Source organism: Thamnophis elegans, chromosome 4 (genome assembly GCF_009769535.1).
Source record: "Thamnophis elegans isolate rThaEle1 chromosome 4, rThaEle1.pri, whole genome shotgun sequence".
Classification (NCBI taxonomy): Eukaryota; Metazoa; Chordata; class Lepidosauria; order Squamata; family Colubridae; genus Thamnophis; species Thamnophis elegans.
The window spans coordinates 14,338,950-14,352,894 of NC_045544.1; the positions used below are offsets into that span (position 1 = coordinate 14,338,950).

Sequence of the window (13,945 nt, forward strand, 5' to 3'; positions counted from 1 at the left end):
TGTGGGTGTGGCCTCCTTTGTGGGAGTGGCTTGCCACCCATGTGACTGGATGGGAGTGGCTTGCCCCCCATGTGACCGGATATGAAGATGCCGACGACACTTGTCAGAACCACCTTAAATTACCTCACACACAGCACTGGCATGCATAAGAATATGATGTAAACTTGTTTTTTAAAAGGCATCTTTGGTTTGCGTTAAAACAACTTCAACACACACAATGTTCTGATTGCACCACAAACGCAGTAGTCATCCTTACCTTTCACAGAGGCACTGAGTTTTATAAATATGAGCATGATAGTGTAGAATAATCATATCCAAGGACCAGTGGTGGGTTTCAAAAAATTTTGGAACCTCTTCTGTAGGTGTGGCCTGCTTTCCGGGTCCACTGGTGGGACCTCTTCTAACCGGTTCGGTAGATTTGACGAACCGGTTCTACCGAATAGGTGCGAACTGGTAGGAACCCACCTCTGCTATCAGTGTTTTGGTAGGAGCATTTTTATGTTCTGCCAAGTTTAGGAACTTCCAGTTGTAATTCTGTATATATTTTTTTGTTTCCGGAGGGAGTTTTCCTCTGATACCTTGTTTTCTTTCTCTCTTTTCAAAATATGGTTTCACTCTTCTATTCATTCCCCCAGCTCCAATGCTGTAGTTATAGTGTTAACTATTAGTGCTAGTAGAATAAAACGTTAACTAACCACTTCTGTTTTGTAGGTGAGAGTTACCCTTGATACGAGTGATAGCTTTGAGATTTTTAATCTCTCTAATGATATAAATGCCATTGGAAACCAACATATTGTTTGGATACCAAGTGAAGCTGGGAAGACTGTCTTCTTTCCGATTATGCCAAAGCAGATTGGAGAAATCCCCATCAGAGTGACTGCAATATCACCCATTGCTTCAGATGCTATTCTCCAGAGACTATTAGTGAAGGTAATTTAAAGGAGCCATATTTCAAGAATCTTTTTCTGGGATAGCTGAGAAGCTTTTACCCAAGTCCCATTTTGATCATTTTTAAAAGCATCTATGGATCATTCACAAAGAAGTAAGACAATCTCATAATAAAATACTGAAGAAAATGAGGCTGGAGTTGTCTTGAAGCTGAGGGGGTGGTTTGAAGTGAGGTCTAATAAACCAGCTTCACAGTTTTTAGATAAATTTCCTATAGACTTTATTAAGTAAGGCAGGATTTCTGGTTTGCCAAATGAGGTTATGGCAGACATATTGAAATCTATTTTCCAGTTCCTGATACAGACCGTGAGTGACTGGACAAAGCCACACTTATATATAAGATTCAGTTGTGATGAAATCTTTCAGGCTTCTGAAACAGGAGCACATGAAGAAGATGCTTACTTTTGCAATATTTTTCATTTGCTCTGTAAGATGAAAAATCTTGAATGTGATTCTTAGCACTCCTTCAGAAATTGTTGAATTGTACCTTTTAATAGACATAATTAAAAGGGATGAAAGAATTGATACTATTAAATTACAGGAACTTTAATTTGTGTGTTGGCTCGCTGTGTTCAGAATATATTCCCCCTTCCCCACAGTCACTCAAAAACTCTGTGAACTGTATGAAATTTTGTGCTGATTACCAGGCTTCAGAAACGGCCTGGAGCAATTCGTAGAAGAATGAGAATCAATGGCTAATATGGTCCTTGACAAACAATCATTTGTTTAGTGACCATTTGAAGTTACAGTGGAACCGAAAAAAGTGACTTACAAGCTGTCCTAGGGTCTACAACTCTTGTAGAATCCCAATGGAGACACGATCAAAATTCAGATGCTTGGAACTGGTGTGTATTTACACAAGCAATTATTGTTTACATGTGTAATACTTGTTTATTTTTAATAGGCTGAAGGATTAGAACAAAGAGACAGTTCTTTTGGACTTATCCAAAAGAACTAACCTTACGGAAATTTTGAATTTCAATTTCCCCTCTGATGTAGTTCCTGGCAGTGAAAGAGTGCAAGTTACAGTTACTGGTAAGCATAACTGTATTTCTTCAGAATACAGTTTTAGACCTATCTAATTGCTGGCTGAATCATCATGTTAGTTATTTAATTATATATTTAGTTATTAGTGTTATGAGCCGAGGTGGCGCAGTGGTTAAATGCAGCACTGCAGGCTACTTCAGCTGACTGCAGTTCTGCAGTTCGGCTGTTCAAATCTCACCGGCTCAGGGTTGACTCAGCCTTCCATCTTTCCGAGGTGGGTAAAATGAGGATCCGGATTGTTGTTGGGGGCAATATGCTGACTCTGTAAACCGCTTAGAGGGGGCTGAAAGCCCTAGGAAGCGGTATATAAGTCTAACTGCTATTGCTATTGCTTGTGTGTGTGTGTGTGTGTGTGTGTATTATGGATGGAAAAGTGATAATTCTTGAGGTACTTTTATACATATCAATTTATGTAACTGGTTTATTGCATTATCTTTTTTTTACTAACACTAACGTGCTCTGTTTCTCTGAAAGTAAGTCCTCCCTGAAAATATTGCAACACAGAAGCAGCCATGAGGTGACCATGCTCGCTGCTTCCTTCACCTCAAAAATAATAAGACCTTCCCGAAAATAAGGCCAAGTGCTTATTTCGGGAGTCAAAATAAAATAAGAACCTGTCTTATTTTCGGGGAAACATGGTAATTGTCTTGCTTAAATTAACATGCCATTCTTTATCTGCTGCATATGATGAATATCTTTTTTATTGATATTAATTTTGTTTGCAGATTTGAAAAAAAAAAGAATTATGATGCTGATGTCATCTAATCTTGGTCTAATCTTCCATGGTTGAATGTCAGTACCATAATGGAGGATTTCTATATTATCCTAGCCTTACCGAATTGACATGTAAATTTCGCAATTCACACAATTCTCAGTAACAACCACATGTTACTGAAAATTGAAGTCTAAACATTAAGAGACTAGTTCATTTGGGCATGCCTATAATTAAAATATGTTTTCATAGTAATACTTACATTGATCTTGATCCTAAAAACAAGCTAGCTGGTTGAGATAATTGGTTAAAAAGTTTGTTATAGATTATTTTAATTTCTCCCCACTTTGGTCTTCCTTTACATGTTTACTTACTGTTAGTGTTGCCCCTTCCATCACTGACTTGCAAATTTTATCTTTCAGGTCATACACTTAGTTCCTCTATTAGTGGTTTGGAGTCACTGGTCAAGATGCCTTATGGTTGTGGGGAACAAAACATGATTAACTTTGCACCTAATATTTATATTCTGGATTATTTGAGTAAAACAGGCAACCTCCAAACCCAATTCAAATCAAAAATTGTGTCTTATATGAGAGAAGGTAGGGATATGTTTGGATAACAAATATTGCAATTCAATGTGAATTCTTTTGAAAGCATTTGTTGACCAGCTGTTCATTCTTAAAGGAGGTTTTGTTTGAGAGAAGCTGTAACACTACTGTAGCATGCATATTAGAGACCTACCTTAGGAATCTGGTTCCATATAGTTGTTTCATTTTTGTATTGTTATGAAGTTAACAGTCCATATGATTTGCAGATGTCCCTGGACTACATAATTGCCTTTTGAATACAACTGGCCCAGAACGATCTCCCCATGGAGATTTGGACCCTCACCACCCTTCAGGCTTTCCGTAAAACCGTTAAGACCTGGCTGTTCCAGCAGGCCTGGGGCTGTTGAGTTCCATCCCCTACTCGAATTGGTGCGCTTGTTGAGACCTTTTAAATTGTTTTGTATTGTTGTTTGTTTCTGTTGCCTTCCCTTTTGTATTGTCCCCCCCCCCCTTCCCTTGGTTTTTTTAGCCGCCCTGAGTCCCTCGGGAATAGGGCGGCATACAAGTTGAATAAAACCTAAACCTAAACCTAAAACATTTTAAATTGAAGTTTAAATTAGTTTAAATTTGGTAATATCATACCAGGAGTAACTATATTTAGACTGACGCCCCAGATCAGCCTCCCACAAAGATAGAACAAAGGCTGCCAACCATAGAAACAGTTTTGTTTGCTTTGTTGAACTCCATGGGTTACATTTCGCCTGACATTTGAACTTTGGCTACTCCAAAGTTGCACAGTTACTTTAAAAAACGATGAACATCTGTTTTTTAAAAACCTCTTTGAAGTCTGCAAGCAGTCTGTCACCCCCTGTAGATTGATTTATTTTGCCATGGTTTTGTTAAAATTCTCCAAACATTAGTTTTATTAAAGTTATTTAAAATGAGTCATAGTATGCTAAATTGAAATTCAGTAATTATTGTTTCACTTAAACATTACCTGGTTTGGGGTTTAATATTCTTTGAGAACATTCAAATAATAATTCATGTTCTTTGAATTCTTTTCTAGACAAAACAGAAACGGTCTTTAATTTTAAAAACAAGTATTCAACTTTGCATTGTTGGCTGATAATAGTAACAGTAATGGTTATTTTGTTATTATTGGTACAGTACAGTGGTGGGATTCAATTTTTTTTACTATAGGTTCTGTGGCGTGGCTTGGTGGGAGTGGCAGGGGAAGGATATGTAAAATACCCATTCCCTCCCCACTCCAGTGGAAGGTTACCACAAAATCCTAATTTCCTCTCGATCAGCTGGGACTCGGGAGGCAGCGAATAGATGGAGGCAGGGCCAGTCAGAAGTGGTATTTACCAGTTTTCTGAACTATTCCAAATTTCCGCTACTGGTTCTCCAGAACTGGTCAGAACCTGCTGAATACCACCTCTGGTAGAGTAGTAGTATTTAATTTCTTTCTATTTCTCGTTTTAAGGCTGATACTTAATTGTGAATTATGTATATAAAATACAATAGTGGACAACCAATATAGCTTAAATTTTATATTACATACCCACATTCCTGAAAAGGTTTTGCTAAATAATAATTTAAGCGTTATTATCTAACTTGGTTCACCGACAAATGTGCACTTGACAAAAGCACGCTGATGAAACCGTGGGGGAGAAAACCGCAAATTCAAAATTGCGCTGACGAATGAGCGCAGAAGCGTGCCTACAACAGCGCGCCGACAGAAGCGCACTCTAAACCTAACCCTAAACCTATCCCTAAACCTAACCCTAAACCTAACCCTTACCCTTACCCTTACCCTAACCCTTACCTTAACCGTAATCGCGCTTCTGTCGGTGCTCTTTTGTTTGCATGCCTTTGTGGGCGTGCTGTCGATGTCGCGGTTTTGTCGGTGCGCTGTTGTCAGGCGCGCTGTTGTCGGGCGCGCTGTTGTCGGGCGCGCATTTGTCGGGTCACGATCTAACTCTTCCTTCCATACGTTCACCAGCTTTTTTACAAATTTGGCTTTATGTTTCTTCACAGGCCTATTCATTCTCCTATTACTTACGGCCTGTTGGCCATCTTTCAATATCTTACCTGTAGACTTTTCATTGTCTGAAATGGTGCCGTTGATATTCTCTGGCAAAATGACCACTTTGGGATAGTATTGCTTCACATTACTTTCAGGTTTTATGAAGTTAATAGAGGAAATAGTAGGTCTTTACCTCCCAAAGCCTCTCTGTTCCCATTCTCACCCTTAATCCCTTAAATGCCCTTTCTGAGGATATTACATTCAGAAGGTTGGGAACTGAATTTTAGTCTCCAGCTCTCAGAAGTTGCCTGTCTCTGTATTATGTTGTTTATACTTCATAATGGGAACATATAAACAGTGTTGGAGTAAATTGAATCCGTGTGGATTTTAGCAGATTAGGCTATTAGCTTCAGTGCGGGATAAATCTTTCAGAACAGCATCTCCTGACAATGCAGGCTGCTTAGTTTTTTTCAATACGCTTCTCATATTTCATTGGTTCAGGTTATCAAAGAGAGCTTCTCTATAAAAGATTTGATGGTTCTTTCAGTGCCTTTGGAAACAGTGATCCCTCTGGGAGTACATGGTGAGTATTTATATTGTTGCACAGTACCCAATATGTAGTTTTCATAATTTATTTTATTATAGGTAAAGGTTCCCCTTGCACATATGTGCTAGTCATTCCTGACTCTAGGGGGCGGTGCTCATCTCCGTTTCAAAGCTGAATAGCCAGCACTGTCCAAAGACGTACTCCGTGGTCATGTGGCCGGCATGACTAAATGCCGAAGGCGCACAGAGCACTGTTACCTTCCCACCAAAGTGGTCCCTATTTTTCTATTTGCATTTTTACTTGCTTTCAAACTGCTAGGTTGGCAGAAGCTGGGACAAGTAACGGGAGCTCACTTCATTACGTGGCGCTAGGGATTCGAACCGCCAACCTTTCTGATCGACAAGCTTGGCATCTTAGCCACTGAAGCACCGCGTCCCTTTTTTAAAAATTATAACTTATTACAAATTCACATAATAAAATGGGCTGTATAGGCCTTTGAGATCTATTTTCTCCAAATGAAAAACCTTGCTGGCTGGGGAATTCTGGGCCCAGGTTGAGAAACACTGATCTAAATCAATCGTTTAATAAAAAGAATTAGTTTGGGCAAACATGTTTAACTGTATACTTTCATTATACTTTCATTCTAGGTTATCAGCTTTTGTATTAAGAAGTTTCATTCAAGCACAATCATACATTGATATTGATCCATATATCCCAAAGAGAACAGCTGCTTGGATCCTCAGTCATCAGAAATTCAATGGAGAATTTGAGGAGCCTGGACGAGTTCTACATACCGAGCTTCAAGGAGGAACTAGCGATTCTGTTTCACGGACAGCTTATATCTTGACTGCTCTATTAGAATATCAGTTCAATGAGGTAGTAATGATAGTGATCTTAATGTATTTGAAATAAATTACCGTCAAGCTGTTTACATTATAGGCTAGTGCTTTAAATCAGGATAATGCCAAAGAATGCATTTGAAGTTGCAGTATTCTCAGTCAGGCAACCAATCCTTTTTTTCCACAATCTGATTTCTTGCAGATGTGTTGGATTACACATCTGATTAGTTTTATGGGAATACGGGTGTATAAGAACATCTGCTGAGTAGAGGAAGGGTAATCTATATTGATTGCCAAAAGCTCATGGATTTAGTCAGGAGTTATTTCCAGTTCTACTTCAAAAAGGCCAGGAATTGAATCTGGGACCTCTTATACTAGCATATTATGTCTTGCTCTTCTCAAATGAGGCTTTATCTTTGCAGAACAGTATTCTGCTTGATTAATGGTGAGATTAATTAACACTTGTGCAGAAATGGGGAGCTTTTTGTTTGGGTGGGGGACTTTATCTTTTACAAAGTGGAATAGGGCAGGAAAGTTTTTTGCAACATGAATTGACTTTTGTTTCCTAAAGAGTCACACTCCTAGTAGGTAAATATCTTTTCAAAAGATTTAGTAATGAAGGAGAACCTGGGCATTGATTGTTGTGCCTGCATGACATAATAGCTATAGATTCATATTTACATTTCCGAAATAATTTCTCTTTTCTTTTGTGTGGAATTAAACAACTTGGCTTGGTCCAAGATAAATATAGGTAGATGCCAGAAATAGCTAGAAGCCACAGTATTGCTATAGGCATTCTAATAAGAACAAGGTTAGTTCAAAATCCTCCAGCATCATCTCATTCTAAGTCAATAGTTACGTGCTTCATAATATTTATAGGAACTATTATTAAGGCAGTTTTTGTTCTTTAGTGCAAATCAATTTCGATGGGATTAAATGCAAAGAAACATATAAAGTGCATATGGCTTGCAGTTATCACCACCACCATAAGTAATAGTGATGTTTTTGTTAGACCCAAAATTAAAGCAGGCAGCGAAAATTGGAATTTTGAAAACCACAATATATGATCTGTTCATGACCATACTACGTTTCCTTGCTAGCTGTCTTCTGCCTTTTAAGGTTTCAGTGCAGGTAGTCCTTGCCTTGTGTCTGTAATTGAGCCCGCAATTTCGGTTGTAAATTGCGATGGTTATAAAACGAGTCATCACATAGTGCCTGATTTTATGATTTTTTTGCAGTAGTCATTAATTGAATACTGTAGCCGTTAAAGCAAACACATTTTTTGGGGGGGAAATTGGAAGTAACGTGTTTGTGGGATGCTGCAATGGCCGAAAATATGGGCCACCTGCCTAGCACCCACTTGACTATGGGGGGGGGGAGGGTACAGATGGACATTGGATTGTAAGTTCCTTTTTTGAGCTTGGTCACAACTTCAAACTTTCTATAGTCCACTCCTCCCAAGCATATTTAGAGGGTTACAGTTAGTACTGTTTTGCTCAATTCCAGTTTGCTCTGATGTTTTGCAGCTCCTCCCACATTTTAGCATGCATATATATATATATATATATATATATATATATATATATATATATATATATATATATATATATATATATATATATATATATGTTTTCTGAGGTTTTCGCGGGTGTTAGTATGTAGGTCTCTAGTTGTTCGGGTTTTCTCCCGCGTAGAATTGGAGATGTCTTGGCGACGTTTCGACAAAGTCACATTCGTCATCTTCAGGCTGCTGCTGACTACTTCAGGTTTGGTGTTTCCAGGAGTAGGAAACGATTCCAGTGTAAATTCTTTAAGTTCATTCATAGATTCTTTAGGCACATTTGTAGAGAGACGCTTCGATTTTGACCTGGGTGCCATTATAAATAAACAAATAAACAGTGCTTTCGCTCCCCTCTGTTTCCAAAAAAAACAAAAAAAATTATTTTGTTAAGGAGCGGTCTGCAGGAAGGTAAAACCGGCTACGTACATCCCCTATCAGTCACCAACGGAGAGAAATCGCCATTTTGAAGTCCGTTTAAACAAAGAAGCCTCTAAGACAAATGGTGCTGGTATTTAAGATAGTAATAAAAGCATAAATCTCACAGGAGTGGGACACGCCCGTATTAATCCTAGCTTCAACCAACTTTGCTTTGTCCTGGGGGGGGGGATCGCCTGTCTAGGGCTGCAAAAAAAAAAAGCAGCTGAGAAGAACTGGCTGGAGATAAAAGCTCCGCTCACGCTGGATCTAATCTCTGTCCACAGCCAAAAAAAAAGAGAAAGGCTGTGAATTACGAATAGACCCTAGCACACAGAGCTACTCCCTGCCCCTTTATAGCCAAAAAGGGGTGATATCTATGATCTTATTTAGATATACAGACCAGATCTCTGAGAGGAGCTCGGTTGAGCCCTCCTCGGCGACAGGCTCCGCCCCCCCGGAAGCCCGGGCTCCTTTGTTCTTAGTGGTTGAACTTGCTCCCCCCCCTGGGGCTCTGCATTGATTTTTAAAATGACCTGGCTTCCCGCAATTAAAGCAATTTCCCACCTTTGGTCCTCTGGGTTTTTGATTGTTCTGATTTACTATGAATGCATCAGCCATTAATTGTGCCTGATACGCAGCGGACCCTACCACTGAAGCCTTGCGTAGGTAATCTACCAAGGTTTTCGTGGGATCTCCCCTCAGAGGTTCCAAGACTTTTTTACAATCCTCATTAGCATTTTCAAAGGCTAGCTTTATCATCAGCTCTGTTTGAGCTACTTCATTATTAATTTCTCTATTTATTACAGTCTGCAATCTTTCCACAAAACTGCTATATGATTCCCCATTTTCTTGTCTAATAGTAGTGAAGCTAGAAGTGGCAGCAGATTTCATACCATCCAAATGTGCAAAGGCAAATACTGCAGCTTTCCCGGTTACCTTCAAACAGTTCTCGGGGATGGTCATTTGTCGTGCAAATGTGGCAAAATCTCCCCTTCCTTGTAACTGGTGAACAGTGAAATTAGCATGATCTCTTTGCAACACTTCACATCGTTCCTTAAATATGGCTTTCCATATCATTGCTTGCGTCATACTAAGGACTGTCTTTGCTAGTGTACACCATTCGCCCGGTAACAAAGCATAATTGTCAGATAAACTTGCAATTAAGCCTTGAACATATGGAGACAATAAGCCATAAGTTACTATGGCTGATTTTAAATCTTTTAAAACACTAGATGGCAAGGGAGTGAACACAGGGTTTTGTCCTGTAAAATCAACAGGAAAAGCAGCCATTAATTTTAGGTCCTCCAGTTTCACGTCCTCCCCACTTCTTTTTTTTTGCATTCCTGCAGTGAGGGGACCGAGTGAGCACTCAGTACTTTTTAAAACTGGATAAATATTAGATTTTTCTGCCTGAGGAACTTGTTGTTTGATCTCTGTTTCCTTAATTTCCTCTGCAATTTCTGTTGTTACTTTTTCATATTTAGGAGGAATATCAGGTTTTTCTGGGGTGTTGGATTTTTCTTCTTGAGGAGTTTGCTTTAAAATCTCCTCTTTGCTTTCCCTTTTCTCTCCCCCTACAGCCTTTGTTTCCTCATACTTGGGAGGGGCGGTGGGGTTTAAAGATGCTAATTCATCTGCCTGCTTTTTGGAAAGCGTGAATGTGTCTCCGTGATGAAGACAGAGAGCGGTTAAAACAGCCTTCCAGCTGATTAATATGATTGTAGGTGGTCTGGGCTCCTCGTGTAAATAGGAGCCTATTTTCGTCCATGTGTCTATATTAAGGGATCCAAATGTTGGATAACACGGACAGTTCTGCCAAATGTATCTCATTAATTCTTTAGTGTCTTTCTTTGTGGGAATTTCAGTTTTATCCTTTAATATAATTTTATGAGCTCCAATAATCTGTCCAATTTCCTTAAGGTGAGCCTTCTGCTCTCTGGACAGGGGTCCTGTTCCCTTAAGGTGGGCCTTCTGCCCCTTAGACAAACCTGTCCCCATACTTACGAAATGCGCTGAGTAAGAGATGAGGATATTGGGCACGCTGTAGGTCCGTCCGACCTGTCAGGGCCTCCCTGCGTCGCACCTCGACTGACTCCTGGCGTTGTAAAATGGATCACGTCGGGGTCACCACTTGAAAGAATGAGCTTGCATTGAGGATGCAAGCATTCTCCCAATCCGATGGACCACTCCACGAATTTCTGATTCCTAGGCTGCTTTGGCAATGAGACACACACGCACACTGCAGGCTGGGTGAAAATGGTGGTTTCTGGCTTAACCAGAACACTTTTTATTAGGAAAGTTCAAAGAAACTGGTCAGCAGTTAGTACAAACAAAGGATTTCACAGTATGTTACAAATCACTTCTTGATTACACATCCTGGCATTCCACATCCTGATAAGGAGAGCAGGGAGGAGGAACAAACGGTTTTACTGTTGCTTTGATTAGGAGAAATTAGGAGGTATAGAATTGTAAATCACACAGAGAGCTACATTAGGCATCTGGGAGTAACTGATTTGTTACACGAGGCGGCAAAAGGATGCAAGGCTAATTCTGTGTGTTTATATCTCAGATAATAGAGGCCTCTCATCCCTGTGTGTATCTGTGTATTGCTATTCACATAAACACTTGAAATGAATTCGGCTTCCTTATCTAAAAGCTTTCCCAGGACTGTTTTTTCCATATGGCTCTTGGCAAATGTTCACTGGGATCAATTCAAATAGTTTATTATTCTCTTGATCACAGCTAATCTACCTGGCCAATTATGGGGCAGATTCCCACACTTCTGTAGGTGTGGCCTGCTTTCCGGGTCCACTGGTGGGACCTCTTCTAACCGGTTCGGTAGATTTGACGAACCGGTTCTACCGAATAGGTGCGAACTGGTAGGAACCCACCTCTGGAACAGATGATATTGTCCTCAGCCGATCCCTTGCCTTCTGAAAAGGCAAAGCCCACCTGAGATTTCAAAATTGCCTCAAAATTACTGGTTTTCTTTTCCACTCTTTTTCTTGTACAAGCAGGCCTGCCTCTTGGGGCTTCATTCCATCTTATACAAATACCTCTCTTCCAAATGGCTGAAGTGTATATGACAGGATGGGTTACATCCATGTCCTCAGACTCCATTTTTTCCTTTGTTCGCCATTTTGTATTCTGTCTGCTTGTTTGTTTGAACTGACAGTTATTCTGCCAATTTTCTCCTAGCTCAAGTGAAGAGAAACTATAGTTGTGTTGTTGTTTATTATAATCTTATTGAAAGTTTTTAAAAACAACTGTAAAATTTTTAATGCAAAGTAAAAATAGAGTAAAAAAGATAGGTAGTATTTTCTCTAATCACACAGGCCAATTTGACCATCTCAGTAAGTTTGACTACTTCCAGCAACTATTACTCTGTCCTGGTTGTTGTATTTTTAAAAAAATTCAGCAGATGTTTGTGAACTGCTGGCCATTTCTTTCCTTTATTTTTTAACTGGGTGAAAATGACAAAAGTTTTACCGACATTTCTTGTTCTAGCCCAAATGAAACTATTAAGCGCAACTTAAAGATGGAAGAAAAAATAACTGGTGCTTGCTTTCCTGCCATGTTTGAGAATAGTAAAGCAACAAAATTCACCAGTTGGGAACCATGTTATACACTGAATTGAACATCTAGTCATCATTGTGGCCAAAATAGAGGAGAGGGTTGTAATTCAGAAATGGATTTCTTCCGCCAGTTTCACTTCTAGCCAAACAGCCGAAAGTTACAGTACAGAAAAACTTTACCTGTAATAGAACAAATTCTAGTTTGTTAAGTTGGTAAATGTGAAATTGATTTTGGGGCACAGATAGAATAGAATAGAATAGAATAGAATTCTTTATTGGCCAAGTGTGATTGGACACACAAGGAATTTGTCTTTGGTGCATATGTTCTCAGTGTATATAAAAAGGCAAGATACATTCAAGAATGTACAACATTTAAGGGTAGTCATAGAGTACAAATAAGCAATCAGGAAAGTATCAATAGCAATATAAATCGTAAGGATACAAGCAACAAAGTTAGTCCTGCAGTCATAAGTGGGAGGAGATGGGTGATAGGAACGATGAGAAGACTAATAGTAACAGTAATGCAGCCTTAGTGAATGCTTTGACAGTCGTGAGGGAATTATTCATCAAGCCTGATCATATGGTTTCGTAGCGGAGCATGGATATTCTTTTAGTCTTTAAATATGAGAAACTATAGGATTAAGAAGTAATTGATTTCACTCTGGTCAAAAAAAAAAAACTTTAAAAGAATAAACTCTCCAACTGTACAAAGTTGTATCCTTTTCTTCTGAGGTGAAGGCTTCTTTCTGTTTTTCTTCTTCCCAGGAGAACTAAGGTTCTGGACATCACCATCTTCTGGACTCTCCAGTTCCTGGCAGCCACGTTCTGCAGATATTGAAGTTGCAGGTTATGCTCTCTTGTCTCATTTTATTCAACAAAGACTGTTAGAAGGGTTTCCAATTATGAAATGGCTAAGCAAGCAAAGAAATCACCTGGGAGGTTATTCTTCTACACAGGTTAGAAATTATCTTAAAAAAAACAAACCTAATTATCAGGCATTTATGGAATTAATCATTAAATTTTTATACGGCCCCAGGGATATATTATTTTCATTTGAAATTTTGAACCAGGAATCTGTCAAACACTCTGTGAAATTTGATTGATGAGCTTTTCACTTAGGGCCTTCTGCATTGCCAGAAATTTATATATATCCATGATTTAAAAAAAAACAATTAGAAAACATTTCAATTCTCTAAGGAAAGCCGGCCAGAATATTCTACTCTGTGTGCATTCCAAAGACTCAGTTAATTTTCTACATGGGCCAAAGGCATGGTTGCATTTGATTCATCAATCCTATTTTAAAATGTCAGAAATCGAATTCAGGCTTGGCAAGATCTAAGTTCATATCTTTACACCAAGGCAATGTTATGGGTTATTATGCAATGGTTATACACATTGCTAAGATAAGCTTTTTTAAATGTGCTTTATTAGACAAGCAAGAGAGGCCTGATTCTGATATGATGATAAAGACCCACTGATTGAGCCAAACCAAATCAAATTATGATAAATTAAATCTGTCCTACTTCTGTAAGAGTTATTGAGTGAGCAAATGTGTGCCTTGCAAGATGAAACTATAGTTGCTGTCATGAATGAATATCTGCTGACTTTGCCCTTTTTAATAATAAAACACAATACTTAAGTGAGCGTTTGGAGTGAATATGTGAAGATTTTTTTAAAAAAAAATCTCAATGTAACCTATTGTTCCAGGATTACCAAATGACT

General features: G+C 38.9%; 1 protein-coding gene across 1 annotated transcript in view; it reads left to right on the plus strand.

Moving 5' to 3' along the window:
* Positions 1-13,945, plus strand: part of LOC116507204 (CD109 antigen-like) — a 79,136-nt gene that overhangs the window by 44,865 nt on the left and 20,326 nt on the right. Inside the window, 8 exon segments of the mRNA XM_032215179.1 lie at positions 712-930; positions 1,853-1,869; positions 1,871-1,983; positions 3,130-3,306; positions 5,786-5,867; positions 6,479-6,730; positions 12,156-12,235; positions 12,956-13,179. Of these exon segments, the coding sequence (XP_032071070.1) occupies positions 712-930; positions 1,853-1,869; positions 1,871-1,983; positions 3,130-3,306; positions 5,786-5,867; positions 6,479-6,730; positions 12,156-12,235; positions 12,956-13,179 (1,164 nt within the window).